Raw genomic sequence first — 12,329 nt, 5'->3', positions numbered from 1 at the left:
AAAAATACTTATTTACTGTTTTAAACTACTTTAAAAAGCCCGCGGTTTACGATCATTAAATTAATCAGCTGATTGTCACAGATACGTTTCAGCTTATTCGCGTTCCTAATTCCCATGTTTCTAACTTCCAAGTGCCAGTGGTTTCTCATCGTTTAGTTTACGTTTACTCTCATTAGTTAATTATTTTTATTATTTTTAATATAAAACAATATGGAAGGAATAATAAGCGAGGAAAAGAAAAAATTAATAGAAGAATTGAATAAAATGATTAGTCGAGCAGATTCTGTTTTAAAAGAAGTGTGTGGATATTATCAATGGGATATCAAGGACGTTGAAAAAGTCGCTGTACGACTTAACCTAAATATTTTTATTATCTCTGATATTGAAATTGAAATGAATGTAATCATAACTGTATATTTCTTGTATTTCTAGGAAGAAAATTACATGATTTGTCCTTTTAACAAAAGCCACGTAGTTCCAGAAAAAAGTATGCACAGGCATTTAGAATCATGTGAATGGAGTACTCTTGGTTATACAAAAGATTGTAAACCACTACCAGAATCAGCTATTCCAACAGATTCTCCTTTTACCATTAAATTTGGTAATAATTATTTTTACGCAGTTTTTTGTTACTAACTTTTATGTAATATAAAAACTTTTAAATTTTCTTATCAATACTATTACAGATATTGAACTTCAATTCAAAGTCCTTCAAGAAGCAAAACAGAAAAACCCTCAACTCAACATAGGTAAAGCTTTTATTTCGATAAATCTCTGAATAATCATAAAGTTTTATCTATTTTATTCAATAGCTATGGTTTTTTCCAGAAAGCTATGAGTGTTATTTTCAACAAGGAATCATATCCTTTTTTTCATGTCTTTTGTGCTGTACATTACAATATTTTTCTTATTTTAGAGATACAATGAGAAATATCATACATTTTACTATATGTATGTAGTTATTACTTACATTATTTTAAACTGCAACATTTTTTACACGAAAAATAGGTACAGATGAAAAATTGATTCCAAAAACTTCAGACAGACTCACAAGTGATTTCACAAGAGATGAGCGAAAAGCAATATATGAGTATGTTGTTGCTCATACACTTGCTCCTGATGTTGGTCAAGATATTGCAGATTTAAATAAACCAGAGTAAGAAGGCATTTATGAGATTTTTATTTATTATTTTTTGTTTAATAAAAATTTGCTTTCAATTATTTACAGAAAAAAAGAGGAAAGAAGTGCATCACTTTTAGAGTTAATAGCTCAAGAAAGAAATCTGAAACGACGTAAAACACGGTATAGAGGAGTTCATACTAATAAAAAATCTCATTTAGAAATTATGAGAGAAGTAGTTCAACAGCAAATGGAAATGTACAAAGAATACCTTGCTGAAAAGTATGGTGTTCAAATCCCTGATGAAGATCCAGAAAATTCATTTAATAACATTAAGGATGAAACACGCTCTAGTTTACATTCTGAATTTTCATCTTTTAAGAGCAAAAGTCAGGACATGAATCGTGAATCAAATAGATCTAGAGATCATAATACAAATTATAGAGAAAGTACAAAACATCATAGCTATGATTTACATAGATTTCATTCTAACGAATATAATGATAAATCTCAGGAAAGTTATAAGCATTATAGTAGAGACTTAAGTAACAGCAGCAGACATTCTAGTCGGTACGAAGATCGTGATTATAAAAATCATTCAAAAGATTCATCAAGACGACACAACTATCGTGATGATGTTGAATATACGTCTCGTAATAAATATGAGGACAAAAATTACTCTTGTAAATACTCGGATAAAAGTCAAATAGATTATACGAATACGAATAAACGCTGCGATAAAATAAAGACAATTCGCGATAATAACCGTGATTATAATGATTCAGATAAAAGTTGTAACGATAAGGATCGCAGTAATCTTAAACGCAATCTCAGTAGCTCAATTGATAAAAACTCTTATCCTAAATCCAAAACTGACACTAATAGTCACATGAACGACGAAAAACATGAAAATAGTTATAAAACAAAAAAACAAAAATCAAGTAAAAGTAGTAAAGAAAAGAAACACAAAAAATCAAAACATAAATACAAAAGTCGCAGCAGAAGTAGGAGTTAAGTTACGAATTTTATATGATTAATTATGTTATATTTTTTATATGATATGGAACTTGTATGAATAATTCTTATATGCAAACTGAAATTTATTAAATCAACTACTAATAATTGTGTTGTTTGAATCTTAGTTACCTACTTGTAAATAGTACCAAATGTAAGTTGTACTTATGTTCATCATGCAAAAACTTTAAAGGGTGGTTGTAAATAATTAATGCTGTGAGTTTAATATTTTATAAATTTTGTATAACTCTTGCAAATGTAATTTTGTATAAAAAAGTTGCTAATAAATTTAAAAGATTTATCAACCTATTAATTGTCTCTTTAATCATTGTACCTATATAAATCTAATTTTTAATTTATAATGTTTGATAGCAAATTTATACATTTTCGAGTATGTCTTAGCTAATATTACACTACTGAAATTAATAAAATACCTGTCTTTAGTTGTCACGAATAAAGCATTATTCCGCTCCAATTATTTGTTAGTTGACAAAAAATTCTTATTCATCATCTACAACTTCAAAGTTATAAATTAAAGTTTGTTAAAACCACCTATAACAATAATTTAATCGAACAATTTTAGATTTTATAAAAAATAAAATAGAATGAACTTGTGTCTACTAATTTTTGTTCATTTGATTATATAATATTAATGTCTAGCGGGCATTGAATTATCAATGTTATTAAAATTATTATTGTGGTCATTAAAAGCATTACACATTTTTATTCATTTACATGTTACCGAGCAAAAATGAATAATTTGAATTTGACGCAGTAATGGTTCTTGGACAAAAATGATACAGTAGCCAATAAAATTAATTTAATTTTGAAAAACTCTGTATTGGTAGCAAACCGACTAGTCAAAAGTTTGGTCGGCTTGCTCATCAATCACGTAAACTACAAAGGTAAATTAGTGGTAAATTTAATAAATTCCAGTCATTGAACAATTATATTGATCGTCATTAACCTAAAAGTAGTACACCGATGTAAATTTGACAACACCGCATGAAAAGCGCGGTGACCGGCCGCAACAGCTCAGGCTGGCAGAGCGGGCCGCGGCGCAGAAGGCCACAGGAGCCAGCAGCTCGACTCTCAAGATGGCCACGTCGGACTCGAAGGCTCCACTGAGAACGGTCAAAAGGGTACAATTTGGCATCCTTTCTCCCGATGAGATCGTGAGTAACTCATTATTTAACCTGATGAATAATCTTATCAAATTACTTTTCCCCAGCATTATCCATTTATATTCAATCTTGTGAACGCGTCGTGGTCGCCACGGCCATGGCATGCCTTCATAACTAAAAATTTTTCGTGCCACAATCAAGCATCGTCACGAGGTCGTACTTTGTTGTTTATTGGTGCAATAATTGCGTTTAAAAGTTTTTTCTAACTTATGATATTAGGTATTGTAAAAATTGAGGTTCGGTGATATAAGAAGTGCATTAATCGACTGTACTTGTATTTATCTGTATATACATGTATATAGTGTTGTCGAATTTCATCATATAACAATACCAAACGTTTGGATATTTCTTGATATACGTTTTTATTATACCTCATGTTAATTAATTACATTTTACAATTAGACTTTTGTTTGGCAATATGAACAGGTATATATAATTTCTATCATTTCAACAAATTAAATTAACAATTGTTAAATAATATAAGATAAAGAGTCATATTATAAATTCTACATGAAGTTAATTTATCTAAGTGCTAAAGTAAATATTTTAATTTTTATAAAATAAAACAATGGCCGTCATATAAATTAGAGTAAGGTTTGAGTCACTAAATGATCAGTAACACTTTCATTTCTTTCAAATTCAGATCGGTCATAATTCTAATATTACGTGAAACTTTTTTCAAAATACTTCATGGTTGAAAGTCTTAAATTTACATTAAACTTGTTGATGAATAAATTTTTGATATAAATGTGATTTCATAAAAATTACTTGAAATTACTAAATGTATTTTGATAACTATTGTTTATTGGAATCTAATATTTGCTAGAAAATAATCATATTTCATTTCACTTCTCTATAAAAATTAACATCTGTTTTTGATATTTATGAATTATAATTTATTTTTTAGTTTTGTTCTTGAAATTGCTATTGTTTTATTTTCAACAATAATAGTTCTGTGTTTAATTTAGTGAGATTTCTTAGATACTTGCTTATAAATGTGAAAAATTGAATTCAGTACTTTTAATAGTAATTATTTGACATTTTATAATTAATACAACTTATTGCATTAAATAAAAATTTCATGATAATTTGGAAAATCAAGTTTAATAACTACTTCTATTAAAAAATACATCAATACAAAAAACCACAACTTAATGCTCTAATAATTTGAATTTAAGGCAAGCCCTTGTGATTGTGCATAATACTATAATGTGAATCAATATGACTTATATCTTATGCCATATTACTATGTACAATAGTTTATATATAAAATAATTATATGCAAAATTGTCGACATATCAAATTTGAATAAATAATAATTTTTTTTTTTTTCAGCGTCGTATGTCTGTTACAGAGGGGGGAATTCGCTTTCCGGAGACTATGGAAGGTGGACGCCCCAAGCTTGGTGGACTCATGGACCCCAGACAAGGTGTTATTGACAGAAATTCTAGATGTCAGACTTGTGCTGGCAACATGACAGAATGTCCTGGACATTTTGGACACATTGACTTAGCAAAGCCTGTTTTTCACTGCGGTTTTATAACAAAGTCTATTAAGATTTTAAGATGCGTTTGTTTTTTCTGTTCGAAGCTACTTGTTAGTCCAGTGAGTATAGTTTAAAATAATTTTTATTGTATTATTATACAATATTTGTATTATTATATAATTTGTCAATAACAATTTTTTTCTTCAGAACAATGCAAAAATGAAAGAAATTGTGATGAAGACAAAAGGTCAACCACGAAAGCGTTTGACATTTGTCTATGATCTTTGTAAAAGTAAGAATATCTGTGAAGGTGGTGATGAAATGGATATAGCCAAAGATGGACAACCCGAAGATCCCAACAAAAAGCCAGGTCATGGAGGTTGTGGTCGTTACCAACCAAATCTTAGACGATCTGGACTTGATGTAACAGCTGAATGGAAACATATCAATGAAGACTCACAAGAAAAGAAAATCATTCTGACTGCTGAACGGGCTTGGGAAATTCTAAAACATATTACAGATGAGGAATCTTTTATCCTTGGAATGGATCCCAAATTTGCCCGCCCTGACTGGATGGTAATCACAGTACTACCAGTTCCACCTCTTGCAGTACGACCTGCTGTAGTTATGTATGGTTCAGCAAAGAATCAAGATGATTTGACTCACAAACTCTCTGATATTATTAAGTCAAACAACGAGTTATTGAGGAATGAACAAGCTGGTGCAGCTCCACATGTTATTGCTGAGAACATCAAAATGTTGCAGTTTCATGTAGCCACACTCGTTGACAATGACATGCCTGGCATGCCAAAGGCTATGCAAAAATCGGGTAAACCTCTCAAAGCTATCAAAGCTCGTTTAAAAGGCAAGGAAGGTCGTATCCGAGGTAATCTCATGGGTAAGCGTGTGGATTTCTCTGCGCGCACCGTCATCACACCAGATCCGAACCTGCGAATTGATCAGGTTGGTGTACCCAGGAGTATCGCACAAAATCTCACGTTCCCGGAAATCGTCACACCATTCAACATTGACAAGATGCAGGAACTTGTGAGAAGAGGAAACACGCGTTACCCTGGTGCCAAGTACATCATTCGCGATAATGGAGATCGTATTGACTTGAGATTTCATCCAAAGCCTTCTGACCTCCACCTACAATGTGGTTACAAAATTGAACGACACATCAGAGATGGTGACCTAGTTATTTTCAATCGTCAGCCAACTCTTCACAAGATGAGTATGATGGGTCACAGGGTAAAAGTTTTACCCTGGAGTACCTTTCGTATGAACCTCAGTTGTACTTCACCGTACAACGCCGATTTCGATGGTGACGAAATGAATTTACATGTTCCACAATCTATGGAAACTCGAGCTGAAGTTGAGAATATCCATGTCACTCCTCGACAAATTATCACACCTCAAGCCAATAAACCTGTTATGGGTATGCATTGTTCTATTTGAAAATAGTACAATTATTATGCATATAAATAAATCATTAATTTCATTTTACAGGTATTGTACAAGATACGCTCACAGCGGTCAGAAAAATGACCAAGAGGGACGTCTTTATCGAGAAAGAGCAAATGATGAATATCCTTATGTTCTTACCCAGTTGGGATGGAAAAATGCCACAACCTTGCATCTTAAAACCCAAGCCTTTGTGGACAGGCAAACAGATCTTTTCCTTGATTATTCCTGGAAATGTAAATATGATTCGTACTCACAGTACGCATCCGGATGACGAGGACGACGGTCCTTACAAATGGATTTCACCTGGAGATACAAAGGTCATGGTGGAGCACGGAGAACTTATTATGGGTATCTTGTGTAAGAAGACTCTCGGTACATCGGCTGGTTCTCTGCTGCATATTTGTATGTTGGAATTGGGTCACGAAGTTTGTGGAAGATTTTATGGTAACATCCAAACTGTAATCAACAATTGGTTATTGTTGGAGGGTCACTCGATTGGTATTGGAGACACTATTGCCGATCCTCAAACTTATCAAGAAATTCAAAAAGCTATCAAGAAAGCCAAAGAAGATGTCATAGAAGTTATTCAAAAAGCTCACAACATGGAGCTTGAGCCAACACCCGGTAACACACTTAGGCAGACCTTCGAAAATCAGGTCAACAGAATTCTCAACGACGCTCGTGACAAGACTGGTGGCTCTGCCAAGAAATCTTTAACTGAGTACAACAATCTAAAGGCTATGGTCGTTTCAGGTTTGTACATTTTTTATTATCGCGAGAGTTCTAGCCAGTAAATAAAAAATAAATCACAAATCCAATTTGTGTTTAAATTTCAGGTTCTAAGGGTTCTAACATCAACATCTCTCAAGTTATTGCTTGTGTAGGCCAACAGAACGTCGAAGGTAAACGTATTCCTTTCGGTTTTCGTAAGAGAACTTTACCTCACTTCATCAAAGACGATTACGGTCCCGAGTCCAGAGGATTTGTCGAAAACTCATACCTTGCTGGCCTTACACCTTCTGAGTTCTTTTGTCATGCCATGGGAGGACGTGAAGGTCTTATCGATACAGCTGTTAAAACTGCCGAAACTGGTTATATTCAGCGTCGTTTAATAAAGGCTATGGAATCCGTAATGGTGCATTACGACGGTACTGTCAGAAATTCAGTCGGACAGCTCATTCAGTTGCGTTACGGTGAAGACGGACTTTGTGGAGAAACCGTTGAGTTCCAGAACTTGCCTACTATTAAACTCAGCAATAAGGCTTTCGAAAAGAAGTTCAAATTCGATCCGAGCAATGAAAGATATCTTAGGCGAATCTTCAATGAAGACATTGTACGTGAGATGATGGGCTCTGGTGAAGTTATTTCTGAACTCGGTAAGCTTTTCTTCTATTATTACTTATTTTTATTACCACTTTGTGAAACGACTAATTGTACTCTATTTATTTATAGAGCGAGAATGGGAACAATTGAACAAAGATAGAACAGCTCTCCGAGAAATCTTCCCTAGTGGTGAATCGAAGGTTGTGTTGCCTTGTAATTTGCAACGCATGATTTGGAACGTACAGAAAATCTTCCATATCAATAAGCGTGCACCAACAGACTTGAGCCCCATGCGAGTAATTCAAGGCGTGAAGGATCTTTTGGAGAAATGTGTGATCGTAGCTGGTGAAGATCGTCTCAGCAAGCAAGCCAATGAAAACGCCACACTGTTGTTCCAGTGCTTAGTACGTTCAACCCTATGTACGAAATGCGTATCTGAAGAATTCAGGCTGTCTAGCGAAGCCTTCGAATGGTTGATTGGAGAAATCGAGACTCGATTCCAGCAAGCTCAATGTTTCCCAGGAGAGATGGTTGGCGCCTTGGCTGCTCAGTCACTTGGTGAACCTGCAACACAGGTATAGTTTTATTGAAATACAAAAACATTACTATTTGCAATATAATTATTAATAATAAAAATTGTGTTTAATTTATAGATGACACTGAATACTTTCCATTTCGCCGGAGTGTCATCGAAAAACGTAACACTTGGTGTACCTAGACTCAAGGAAATTATTAACATCAGTAAGAAACCTAAAGCTCCTTCATTAACTGTATTCTTGACTGGTGCAGCCGCAAGAGATGCCGAAAAAGCCAAGAACGTTCTTTGCCGTCTTGAGCACACGACACTCAAGAAGGTAACTGCCAATACAGCGATTTACTACGACCCAGATCCACAAAATACAGTTATCTCAGAAGATCAAGAGTTTGTAAACGTTTACTATGAAATGCCGGACTTTGATCCAACTAAAATTTCACCTTGGTTATTACGTATTGAGCTCGATCGTAAGAGAATGACGGACAAAAAATTGACCATGGAACAGATCGCTGAGAAGATTAACGCTGGATTCGGTGACGATCTCAACTGTATTTTTAATGACGACAACGCCGAGAAGCTTGTATTGCGTATTCGTATAATGAACAGCGAGGAAAATAAATTCACCGACACTAATGAAATCGAGGAGTCTATCGATAAGATGGAGGACGATATGTTCTTACGTTGCATTGAAGCGAATATGTTGAGTGACATGACTCTGCAGGGTATCGAGGCGATCAGCAAAGTATACATGCACTTGCCACAAACTGACTCAAAGAAAAGAATCATCATCACAGAAACCGGTGAATTCAAGGCTATTGCTGAATGGCTGTTGGAAACTGACGGTACCAGTCTCATGAAAGTACTCAGCGAGCGAGACGTCGATCCAGTCAGAACATTTTCTAACGATATCTGCGAAATCTTCCAAGTGTTGGGTATCGAGGCCGTGCGAAAGTCTATTGAGAAAGAAATGAATGCGGTGTTGCAGTTCTACGGTCTTTATGTCAACTATCGTCATTTGGCTTTGCTTTGTGACGTCATGACTGCCAAAGGTCACCTTATGGCCATCACACGTCACGGTATCAACAGACAAGATACCGGTGCTCTCATGAGATGCTCGTTCGAAGAGACTGTCGACGTGCTGCTCGACGCTGCGTCTCACGCTGAAGTCGATCCTATGAGAGGCGTGTCCGAGAATATTATTATGGGTCAACTGCCACGTATTGGCACTGGTTGCTTTGATTTGCTGCTCGATGCTGAAAAATGTAAACAAGGTATCGAAATACCAATGGCTGTTGGAGCGAATATCATGGGTGGAACTGGAATGTTCTTTGGCAACGCTACAACACCAAGCATGAGCCCACAAATGACACCATGGTTGGGCGCGACACCAGGCTACGGGGCAGCGGGAATGTCTCCAAGCATCGGCAGTGGAATGACTCCCGGTGGCGCTTGCTTCTCACCATCTGGACAATCTGACGCATCTGGATTATCCCCAGCGTACTCAGCTTATTCGCCACAACCAGGAAGTCCAGGCAGTCCTGGACCCAGCATGAGTCCATACCCGATGTCACCAGCTGGTGGAGCTTCTCCAAGTTATTCGCCCACTTCACCGGCGTACCTGCCTGCGTCACCGAGCATGACGCCGTCGAGTCCGAATTATTCTCCGACAAGTCCTACTTATTCGCCAACAAGTCCAAATTACTCGCCAACTAGCCCCAGCTATTCGCCGACGAGCCCGAGTTATTCACCGACAAGTCCAAGCTACTCACCAACGTCACCCAGTTATTCGCCGACTAGTCCGAGTTACTCGCCTACGAGTCCTAGCTACTCGCCGACTAGCCCAAGTTATTCTCCGACGAGTCCGAGTTACTCACCGACAAGTCCCAGCTACTCTCCAACTAGTCCGAGTTACTCGCCTACGAGTCCCAGCTACTCTCCTACTAGCCCAAGTTATTCTCCGACGAGTCCCAGTTACTCACCTACCAGTCCGAGTTATTCGCCAACGAGTCCTAGCTATTCACCTACGAGTCCAAGCTACACACCAGCGTCGCCGTCATATTCGCCGACTTCTCCATCATACTCACCTTCGTCGCCGCAGTACTCGCCGGCTTCGCCAAGTTACTCACCTTCGTCACCGAAGTATTCACCGACAAGTCCAAGTTATTCACCGACTTCACCATCTTTCGCAGGCACGTCATCGCAATACACACCAGCGAGTCCGACGTACTCGCCGACGAGTCCAAGCTACTCACCGACTTCACCGAGTTATTCGCCTACGTCGCCGAGCTATTCGCCAAGTTCACCTCAACACAGTGGCGGAAGTACTAAATACTCGCCAAGTAGTCCCAATTATTCACCAACGAGTCCCACATACTCACCTACTAGCACGAAGTATTCTCCGACCAGTCCCACATATTCTCCCACCAGTCACAGCTATTCTCCAACAAGTCCGAGTTATTCGCCTACAAGCCCTGCATATTCACCACAAGTACCAGGGTACTCGCCGACTAGTCCCACTTATTCAGCTTCCTCGCCAACTTACGAGTCTGAAGACAGTTAAACTACTGGAATATTACGGAATTCATCATCTGTGTGAATGGTTGATGCATGAATGGTTAATACGTATTGCGTTGATGAGTCTCGTGTTGAGTCGGATGTTGGGACACGTGTTTACTTTGTTGTATCTTCGTATAAAGCGAATTTGAAACGTATGTTTTTTTATAAGCGTGAAGAATCAATTTTGTTGAACTTGCTGAAATATGCGGGTTCGTTCTCAAGAAAGTACGGTATAATTTATTCAGTGTCGCAATTGCGCGAGAAATAAAAAACATCTTTTATTTTTAATGCTTTTGAAATGATTGTTTGATTTTTTTTAGTCCAATCATATTATAGTTGAATTTCAATTACAGATTTACTTACGTTATGAATAAACTTCATAATATCTTTTGTAATAAAAAATTTTTCGTATAAATGACTTGGAAATTACATTAATATTCCCTAACAAAGAATTTGATACACCAAAAACATTGCAATTTTAAATGTACGAACTGGTATAAGTATATATGTTATTGTTTTTATAATTGAAAACAATTGTACTCTTTCAATATATCTGAGTGGCCTTAATAAAAAATACGGTATTTTCCTAAAATTTAACCACTCATGACTTTTTCAAATGTTACTTATCTTAGTATTTGATAATTACCCTATCATTATTGAAATTCAAATTATAAATGAAAAAATTAGTATTTTGTACAATTCAGAACCAGCATCTAGTTTAGCGTAAGGTGTATTATGTAAGTGTAAATGATTATAGTAAACTTAAGGAATCCATACAAATTCGATCGAAAATAATGAAAAGAGAAAAAAATGGATTTTATTTTATTTTTAACAATAAAGTATTTTCACTTCCAACATCTTTCGCTACAATTATTACGTGCATGGTTTGGTAACTTATGAAGATGAGTGGAAAAAAAAGTTGACCACAGAGTTTATGCAACACAGTCAACGACTACGATAATGTGCATGGGTGAGTGTTAGTTGAAGATATGTTACTGTAATTAAGTAAATGTCATTTACACTATAAATAAGGAAATAAAAATATAAAAAAGGTTATTTGAAAAAAAGATTAAAAAAGTCCGAAGAATAATTATAATGGTTGATAATTCAGTTATTGAAAATCTGTGCCTGCTACAGCGTATTTTAAATTGTTTTTATTATTTCAAGTTCGGGCATTCTTGATAAATAATTGGCCTCTTGTTTTCTTTTTATAACAAACAATTGACAAGGAGCAAGGTCAACGTTATTACAATTAAGAGTATTAGCTACATTTATTAAAAAATACATTTTTTATCAATAAATATATCGATTGATATACGACTTTTTACATGCATTTAAGTTCAGTAGTATTTTAAATCATTGGAAAATATATATTTATATGAATAAAAATACTACACACAAATTCCTATTATCATTGATTATCCTTAACCAATCAGTCTTCAATTGTAAAGTATCGTTACATCGAACATCGTTAAAAATCAATAATAAATCTTTATCATTCGAACTGTAAATGTTGGCTAAGAAAAGCCAATGGCAGTTGCGTCGATAATGCATTTGCGGGTCTTCGAGATCATTCAGTCTACGTGCATTATCCGAAACTATCGAGTTACCTGGCATGCGGGAGTGGCTGTGAGTTGCAACGTC

The 12,329-nt window shown here is 35.7% G+C and overlaps 2 protein-coding genes across 2 annotated transcripts; both read left to right on the top strand.

Moving 5' to 3' along the window:
- The first annotated feature begins 152 nt into the window (after positions 1-152).
- LOC131674655 (U11/U12 small nuclear ribonucleoprotein 48 kDa protein-like) lies at positions 153-2,423 on the top strand. The gene is made up of 5 exons (XM_058953466.1): positions 153-345; positions 433-601; positions 687-749; positions 1,009-1,156; positions 1,229-2,423. Exons 1-5 carry the CDS (start codon positions 211-213, stop codon positions 2,133-2,135), a joined length of 1,422 nt encoding a protein of 473 aa, XP_058809449.1. The 5' UTR covers positions 153-210; the 3' UTR covers positions 2,136-2,423.
- A 772-nt stretch (positions 2,424-3,195) lies between these two features.
- Positions 3,196-12,026, top strand: LOC131674660 (DNA-directed RNA polymerase II subunit RPB1). The gene is made up of 7 exons (XM_058953472.1): positions 3,196-3,309; positions 4,654-4,923; positions 5,012-6,242; positions 6,314-7,024; positions 7,108-7,647; positions 7,724-8,169; positions 8,248-12,026. Exons 1-7 carry the CDS (start codon positions 3,232-3,234, stop codon positions 10,687-10,689), a joined length of 5,718 nt encoding a protein of 1,905 aa, XP_058809455.1. The 5' UTR covers positions 3,196-3,231; the 3' UTR covers positions 10,690-12,026.
- Positions 12,027-12,329: the final 303 nt, after the last annotated feature.

Source organism: Phymastichus coffea, unplaced genomic scaffold, assembly GCF_024137745.1.
Source record: "Phymastichus coffea isolate CEN01 unplaced genomic scaffold, Cenicafe_Pcof_1.1 PCOF00273, whole genome shotgun sequence".
NCBI classification, from domain to species: Eukaryota; Metazoa; Arthropoda; class Insecta; order Hymenoptera; family Eulophidae; genus Phymastichus; species Phymastichus coffea.
This window is presented reverse-complemented; position numbering and strand designations above follow the sequence as displayed.